This window comes from Rhipicephalus sanguineus, chromosome 1 (assembly GCF_013339695.2).
Source record: "Rhipicephalus sanguineus isolate Rsan-2018 chromosome 1, BIME_Rsan_1.4, whole genome shotgun sequence".
Classification (NCBI taxonomy): Eukaryota; Metazoa; Arthropoda; class Arachnida; order Ixodida; family Ixodidae; genus Rhipicephalus; species Rhipicephalus sanguineus.
In genome coordinates, this window is record NC_051176.1 from 84,160,187 (window position 1) to 84,169,261 (window position 9,075).

The 9,075-nt window shown below is 48.1% G+C and overlaps 1 protein-coding gene across 1 annotated transcript; it reads right to left on the minus strand.

Annotated features, from left to right (window-relative positions):
• Positions 1–1,848: 1,848 nt before the first annotated feature.
• Positions 1,849–8,749, minus strand: LOC119393502 (uncharacterized). Its single transcript, XM_037660564.2, has 3 exons — positions 8,693–8,749; positions 5,795–5,916; positions 1,849–4,310 (listed from the first exon to the last, which is right to left on the minus strand). The coding sequence occupies exon 3, from the start codon at positions 4,304–4,306 to the stop codon at positions 2,045–2,047; it is 2,262 nt and encodes a 753-aa protein (XP_037516492.1). The 5' UTR covers positions 4,307–4,310; positions 5,795–5,916; positions 8,693–8,749; the 3' UTR covers positions 1,849–2,044.
• Between the last annotated feature and the right edge of the window lie 326 nt (positions 8,750–9,075).

A 9,075-nucleotide genomic window follows, 5' to 3' on the forward strand; every position in this document is an offset into this window, starting at 1 on the left:
TGTGCAAGTGCTACCATATCGGCGATGATGTTGGGCCCGCAAGTCATAGAGGTTGCCACAATGAACCGTGAACATGGCACTGGTCGCGTGGTAGGCTCCAGCTCCTTGTCTCGAAAGTCTCGAAGGTGTTTTACGTAACGCTGGCTGCCTTCCGTTTCTGCCTTAAATAATCGAGGAGCTTCCGAATACGAAGAAGGCGCGCACCCGAAACTTTGGCAATCGATTCCCACAGGATACGCCTCGCAGACGCCGCCGTACAGACCACGGCTGCTTTCATGCGCACTCGACGAGAACAGCGACGCTGAAGAAGGAACACACTGCTGGCACAAGGTGTGATAGCGAGAAGCTGCATTTCCTCACAACGCGCTCTTTGCCGCCGCTGCTGCTGCGGAACGCCAAGAAGCTCCGAAAAAATGGCGCGAAGAAAGTCTCAGCTTCGTGATGCCACCGATAGGCGCACGGGCCTTGCAAACATTGACGCCTAGCATTTGGTGAGAAGTCGGCGCAAGACATTCAAAGTAAGGACTGCCTTGACTGAAATGGCGATGCGACAACACCCTCCCCTAGATAACTACGCTAAAAACTGCGGCGGCGAACAAATATTTGCGAGGAGGCGTTACGGCAATTTTAGTATACAACAAAATGTAATTATCACTCCGGCAACGACGTGCAAATACAGCGATAACAGACGCACTCCTTTATCAGTGTCTGCATTGACCAGCTGCTTCCAGGCATAGGCGTCGTCTTCGCTGGCTCTGTGCCGAGCAGCGGAGCGCATGCGCTCACGTTCCGCATAGATTGTGGGTTCACGGCGAGATGCGAAGCAAAAAAGGCATCAAACTTGCGCTTCAAGAAGGTGGCGGCGTTTTTTACTGCCAATTTAGGATATTCAGCGTGTGTTGTAATAAAAGCCCGTGCCTACATTGGCTGAATCTGTGTTAACACTGCATACCAGAGGGGTAGGCTTCCCATTGCACGAAAAATAAATCTGTCAGAGATGCGATCCAAATAATGAAGCTTGTTTTGTCAAAAGTCGATCCAGCGTTATCCTACACGCATTGAAAATAAATGCAGCAGCCAATGAAGTTTGCCAAGGTATGCTGCCTTGGAGGGTGGTGGAACACTTTTCGGTCTCCATTGACTGGCGCCTCTGCTATATACTGTTGCAAAGGTGTTCTTTAGAGTACCCGCCACGGTGGTCTAATGGTTATTGTGCTCGACTGCATTTTTTTAGAATGTATACCGGAGAGTAAATGCTCACTATTAGCAGCATTAACGATCGCCGCTATCACCACACGAAATGCACCCATGTGAAGTGGACGGCGAAGCACCTTCCGTCGTAGATCAATTGGTAGAGCATCAGATGCGTAATTCGAAGGTTGTGGGTTCAGATCCCACCAACGGAAAGGGCGCGTTTTGGTCCACTAACTCACTTGAAGTTGCGTCATAATTACTATTCTACAGTCAAAGACAATGTCCTCGATCTTTTCCTTTGCCTAATTGCCGGTTGCATTCATTTGGTTGTGTTCACGAGTGTTAGAGTCAAGGACACAAAAAAATAAAAATTATGACTACCACCCCTAGCCTCTTTAATCTCAATGCCCCCCCCCCCTCTAATTTCAATTCCGGGGGAAACCCCTGAGCGTGCCTGAATAAGACCCAAAAAGCTTGACGCTCTATGACAACAGCACTCATTTATGGTTGGATATATCTGTTTTTATGCACATATGCGGCACTTGCGATTACATGGTGCAGTTAGCAGAAAAGCGCCTCGGTGAAATACGCGTATCATATCTGGAACTTCTTACTTGCGATTCTATGTAGATTTAATCTCAGTTATGCATTACAAAAGAAGCAGTACATTTTATTGGGCCTTGTCAATTAATAAACAATACAACGCACAAAAACTTTTCCCGGCTGGAAGCACATTAAAATACAAGAGTACGCCAAAGGCAAAGGCGCGAGTCACAAGCTGTTGAATAAAAAGTCTATCGTTCAGGGAACGTCCATGAAACTGTTGCCGATTTGGCCAGAGATGCCGTCACTATTGCAGACGAGGCCGCTTGAACCGACGTGCGCCTAAAGTGGCTCGCCTCCTGCGTCGCGTGAAAGTTGGGGGCGTCCAGTGCAGTACGTCGCGAACCTTGATAAACTTTCTCACGTGCAGCCAGCAATCTATGTTCAGGCTTTCCAGGCGCTCCCGATATTCTACGCTCTCGTCCCATGACAAGTCATTCTTGACGACGCCTGTGACCTTCATAAAACATGCAGTTCCAAGTAGCCACTGCGAGGCCTTTCTTATCAGCTTTGCTCGATCAACGGAAGACTCTCCAGCCAGCTCTTGAACTCTGGCGACTACTCTAGCGCTTGAGGCGACACGTTCGAAGGCCTCCGCGCAGTGTTTGCTCCTGGTGCTGACAACAAAGTGCGCGGCGCACTCGACTAAACCCAGGTTGCGTCTCACGAAGTTCTTCGCAGCGGCTGCATACTTCATTAGTTCTGGGTATTCGGTGACATTCAGAGACACCAAGCTAGTGTTGGAGACAAGGCACCTCGCAAGGTTTATTAGAAGAAAGCGACACGAAATGCGGCTAGAAGCTTGGTACTCAAAGTGCCAGATAGTTTCGCTATCGCTGACAATGCTCGCAAGTATGGCCGCACTGACTTCGTCCAGGGTCATCTTTGCGACGCGCAACTTCTCCAAGCTCTTGTTCTTGGACATGCCTTGTAGAACTTTTTGCAACGCACGGTGCGAAATGTCGAAGGACATGTAAAATTCTCTGATAGCGTGGCTTTGTTCTAGGTATGCGGAGAGAACACTCGCTTCTGCACTGCACACGACTGTCCTAATGTCCAAATTGAGAACTTTCAGGTGAGTGCACGTCGTCAGAACTGTCAGGCACTCCAGTGTAGTCCTCGTGCCATGGCAGCCTGTATCACTGAAGGATACTTTCGTGAATTCTGCGAACGACTCTTTCAGGCAAGCGAGATCCATTCCCCTCACGTCGACAAAGCCAAAGTGCACCCTGCCTGCGGTGCCCGTCTCTCGGATCGCATCGCACAGACGTCTTGCACTGCTGACTGACAACTTTTCTACGTTCACTTTCCTCAGAGTTGCATTTAAAGAAAGGGCTTTGAGCAAAGACTTCACTTCCTTAGCTTCAAAACTGCTAAAGTCGAGCGTGATTTCCTCCAAAGCGGATTCAGGTCCAAAAGCACGAAGAAGAGGGGCAATGCGCCTTGTCTGATGGTCTGCATAGCCTACGGCAGCTGGTGGTGTAGTTGCTGGATAATATTGATGGGGATGCACTACAGATCGCCACAGGCATTTGTTGAAATTTACTATCTTCAAAGTACGATTCGCACTGATTAATTCAGCAAAAGACCACCCCTCATCAAGGGCTAGAATAAATTTATCGAGGTCAAGGCTTAGGACGCTTCTGTTTTTCGATAAAGCCTGAAATACTGGCACCAGTGAGCGCGGTATGTAATGAGATGAACTTGTTATCTTGATGTGGCGAAGCGTCGCAGTTCGCTCCATGTAGTCGCCAAACGCGTCCTCGGTATCCAAATCAAGACATTCACTATAAATTGAAAGCCTTACTAATGTGCTTTCCATGCGCAGTGAATTTAGAAGCACTGAATAGTTATCTGTACGTGAAATAGCTTTCGTCAGAGAGAGCTCCTTCAGAGTTGCGTTTGAGTTGAGGAACGCTTTTAAGCCTGGCGACGAGAGGTCGAGTACATCACACTCAAGTGATTCCAGGCGTCGCATGCTGACGACAGAGTTGAAGAGGGACCTAGATACAGCGCGACTGCAGCTAGAGACTTTCAGAAACTTGATGCTGACATTGCGTAGAAGGGCGTCGCAGTACAGTGACAAGTACGTACTGAAATTGGGGATGACGCTCTCGGCAAGTTCAACGCGGGTGACACACCGGTGAACAGTGAGGAGCCAATGGACTAATATAGTCGCGTGGCGTTCGCGCGCTGTCGAGCAAGTATAGCCACACATGCCATGTAGGCATTGTAACGACAGCTGCCCGGGAGGACCCTCGCACAGTTCCACACCTATGAAGACGAGGAATTCGTTCCACGTTGACAGTTGTCGGACAACGTGACAGACGCTGTCAGCACATGGTCCCAGACCTTGCGTGCAGCCTAGTTTGTGGTCCACGCTCCTCCCAGTGAAGCGGGTAGTCGGCCACCGCAGCTCGGCGTAGATCTTGGCGACAGGCACGTGTTTGGGGCAGAGGCTACTCAATGAGGAGCAGTAACTCCACAAGTTCGGTGCCGTAGTGCTCATGATGCTAGAAAAGAGCAAAGTAAAGACGTTAGCAATCGTTGCTCTCTCTACACAGATTAGTAATAAAGAAGCGGGTACGGGATTCATTTTCACGCTGGTTAATTATGCCGTGCCGCCAAATCTGTCTCCTAACATACAGCGGGCTGCCGTGCCACTAATGGCGGCCACTATTAAAGCTGCGCTTTAAGTGATACACGGCAAATGTACTCGCAGAGTGAGGGCAGAAATTAATCTCGTAGAAACTTTCTAACATCGCTATAGCATTCCTTGCCATGCAACCATGCATATTTTACACCTCTGCGGAAACAACACTCCTTAGTGTCAGTTCGAACGTCATTTGAGCCAAACATTAGAAGCTGGCACGAATGACGTAACCAATACTGAGTGCTTAAGCGGCAGTTACAGAGTTGTGGATAAATTTTTATAACACCCAAGCATTCTAGAGATACGCACACCGCGCTTTTACCATTTCATTTTGTCATTTTTTTTACCGTCGCGTCGAAATACGATCCATCAGAAAAAAATGAATAAAAATGAGTTCCTAAATAGGAAGCACGTTATAGAGTGAAGCAATGAAAAAAAGACAATAACTTTTAATTCGTTGATTATTAGTTATTCATTTGACCTTTCTTATACGGTGCGACTCAATGCAACGAGGTTCTGATTAAAATTTATGTGCATTTGTGACTCTTAGTGACCTCAGCTTTACGCCATTTTGGTACGCTTAGTGTATTCAATTGTCTTGACTATGGTAGCCTGCAGCCTTAACATCACTAGTCTTAAAGCTAAGAACGTAGAACAAGAGCGCCTGACCGTGTATTCCTTCAGCCTGCTGGCTTTTTTTTTTTTCTGGGGGCGGGGTGGGGGTTGAACGCCCTTCCTCATTCTCATCCTAAAATCCTCCACCCTGCCCCCTCACCATTTAAGGCGTGAGGGCACATGTGTTCTGAAGTCAAGAAAAGTGCAGAGGCGTTCTGACAGACTGGAGTGAGAAGGTGCTGAACTCGGAGAGCTATAAAAGTAGACGTATTTGGCCGTACGCTCTTACATATTGCTAGCTACGCTATGCCTTGATGTGCGCGCTATGCCACGAACGGGTAGCAATTATTGCGGGATGTGCACGAGTGTGCCCGAGCGCATTCTTACGTCTAATGACGAAGCAATCGGCTGTTGTCGATAGACGACGTTTCGCATGAGCCTCCGTTTGTGTTTTGCGCACCTGTCAATACACATACATTCTGCATGTCCGCTATAAAGAACTGCGATAACGGCGGAAAGATACGTTTGGAGAGGTGTGTGTTTCGAACGTTCAAACCGTAGCGACAAAACGCCGCTCTCTCCGGATAATAATTGTTGGGGTTTTACGCCCCAAAACCACGATTGACTATGCGGGACGCCGTACTGGAGGGCTCCGGAAATTTCCACCTACTGGGGTTCTTTAACGCGCACCCAAATCTTAGCACACAGGCCTCTAGCATTTTTGCCTACCTCGAAAGGTGGCCACAGCGGCCGGAATTTGATCCCGCGACCTTCAGTTCTACAGTCGAGCAGCTCTCTGCGAAGAGGTTGAAGTAACAAACAAGACAATCCCACTTGAGCGACTTGGAATGCTGCGTGGAAACAGCGCAAAAACGGCACTAGCCCCGCCACGGTGGTCTAGTGGTTATGGCGCTCGACTACTGACCCGAAGGTCGCGTGATCAAATCCCGGCCGCGGCGGCTGCATTTTCGATGGAGGCGAAAATGTTAGAGGCCCGTGGTGCACGTTAAAGAACCCCAGGTGGTCGAAATTTCCGGAGCCCTCCACTTCGGTGTTTCTCGTAATCATATTGTGGTTTCGGGACGGTAAACCCCAGATATTATTAAAAACGGTACTAAGTAGAGGGAACACACAACACAAGCGCTGACGAACAACTGGCGCAAGTTGATCGCATCAGAAAATATATACCAAAATAAGAACTGAAAAAACAAAACAAAAACATGAACTGTCACTTGGTCATACTGATGCAATTACAACAAAGGTGTGCCACGAGTCAAGATATGACAAATTTAATTTGACATAAATACTAACTCTTTCTCTAGGGGCGCGACTGAGGGCTCGCTGATGAACGTGTTAGTATTTTTCTTGATATGAAAGGCTTGATCGATTTCTGAATGCAGGTCGTCGCGCAGAGGTTCGTTGAGTGGTTGCGCCATTGTAATGAAATCAGACACAGAGACAGCACCCGTTCCTGGGCCGGCTGTTTTATTTCCATGTATTTCGACAACGTTTATTTCTACGATAATATTGCTTGATTTCATTGTTTCTAGTTTATTTACACTTGTTCGTTGTCTTCACGTTACCATATTAATAAGCAGAATATAGTGAGCGAACGTGCATTATTACTCATCTTGCGCGCATGCTTATCGATCCCTAACAATGCAAGCAAGCTGGATAATGAAGACATGACTAGGCAGTTGCGTTGTAACTTGCACGCACAGGCGCACACCATATGTGTCGTAATATGAAGCCAACAGATAATGAGAATCATAGGCGTCTGCAGGGTCCCACTTCAGGGGGGGGGGGCGAATGTTCATCGCGGCGCCCCCCCCTCCTCTCCCTATTAAGTCAATGTATGGGGCAGACCTGACCTCCCCCCCCCCTCTTTGGTGATTAGGGGGGGGCAACCCCCCCCCCCCTCGTGCGCATGCCTATGATGAGAACTATGCAAAACATCGATCGGAGAAGGTACTTACATTTACTGAACTAGAATAAACGAATGATAAACATATTGAAAACGGGAGGAGAAATAATCACGGGGGAAGCTTAGAACTTTCTAAGAATGTGAAGGCTAAAGCCTAGATGGACCCACAGCGATGTGGAATGAAGCTATCAGCCCACGGAGCGACGCATAGGCACCGCGCAATGGAACTTTCGAAATGCGTAAGGCAGCGCATGAACCCACAGCATAGCCAGCAGCAGCAGTCAAATTGGGCCCGGCCCCGGCAATAAGCGAACGCGACTCGCGTGTCTCCCCCCGTCTAGATCGTGCATGCATGGCAGGGCCATCACCGCAGGACCGGTTTTGTGTACGCGTTTCACCGTTGAAAAGGGACGAAGTAGACGCGCAGCTCGAGCGCTCACACACTTTTCTATTTCTTCGCTCATATTTTTGGACGTCAAACGAGTGTGAATCATAGACACCTAAGGCTTTCACCTTAAGAACATTTGGACTCGCATGTGCGATACGCGCCCACGCCTCAGTTGCGACGTCGCTGAACCTCAACAAATCATTCTGACGTTGTTACTCTGTTCATGGCATTGTGATCAGAGCTCTTAGAATCAACCATGATGGCTTTTGGTGCATATGCGCATGTAAGAAAACATCAAGTTAGATACCGCGACTTGAAAGACACCTTAGCCGATTTATGCCAGTGCAGGTTTATTAATCAGTTATCCTATTTCTGTCCTAGGTTGGCATACGCCAAAGGGCCTGCTTAGTCCTGTTCCCGCAAATTATTTGTTCGTCAATCGTGGGCAAAACCTACAGCTAGTGTAAGGTAGGCATGTGTTAGCGACACTAAAATGAAAACCTATGGGTACTATTCCCGGCTGATATGGTTGGCCAGCGACGCTGTTGAACCCCAAAGAAAACGTTATGTAGCAAAGTGAATTCATCCTCTCGAGCGCATTGGCGATGGCGCTAGCCTTGTGTAAGAATTACTGGGTCTTGCGTATAGCGTGGCGCACCCCATAGCCAACCTCCTGAACCGGAATCAACCAACAATATGCCTAGCATCGCGATCGTGCGCCTTGCTTTGGTTGCGGCAGTTTCGCACCCGAGTTGCTGGAAAAGTGATGCGTACGCGTGTGATCTTAAAATGAAAAGGGTGCTTAGCTGGCGTAGTTAGTACACGTGAACCTATAGGGTGAACTGCTCGATCGACATGAACAGCGCAAACAACGGATGAAGTGACCGAACAGTACAGGTGCGCTATGTTCACCATGTTCAAGGTGTCTCCGTTTCTCGTTTGCGCATGAGCCACCAGCATTCGTACACGGGATACTAAGAACTACATTATCGCAATACCTGCAACAGACCAGTAAAGGTTTAGCGTTCCAGAAAAAAAAATATAACGTGGCCTCAAGATGCGATGATAGCAACGCCCATTCTTATGTGTAAATTTGTGTGAGTTAACCGGCAGAGCGACAGCCCGTACGTGTGCAGTAATTTAGCGGGTGCGCCTCTCTGTATGGTTTGTACTACCTTAACGGGTGCATTTACCACAGAACGTTGGGCTGACGTTCCGTCAGCCTGTCGTGGCATATGTGTGATAACTGCAAACTCACAGCATAATTTCACCTAAGATACAAGAAAAACGTGCCTGTGTGGTAGGCGGTACTCACCAGCTGGTTCAGCGAAACGTTGCTTGTCGACCGCTGCTGAGTGCGAGATCGATCCAAGGTCGTACCAAGGTAAATGGTCGTACTGCATGAGCGCGAACCTCTGAACGAATAGCGGCCAAGAACCGATTGTGAACCATACGAAGACGGGTGTTTAAGGTAGGTGCGATCGAAGCGCTATTCAGTGTGGAGAGGACAGGTACTATTAAGAAAAAAAAAAGCGCGCTGGAAAAAAAAAGTCAAGGTTCACCGTAGCAATCCATCCTAATAATTATAAAAAGATACACTGCACAAAATAAACAACCATTATCTGTTATATTAGTATTGGTCGGTGACGGCACATCCCCGCTGTTAGCCCCTAAAAAGCTTTGTTTTGTTTTTGTTTT

What these genes read in the sequence shown, in the direction of transcription:
- LOC119393502 (XM_037660564.2), bottom strand. Translation starts at nt 4,306, where the DNA reads ATGAGCACTACGGCACCGAACTTGTGGAGTTACTGCTCCTCATTGAGT.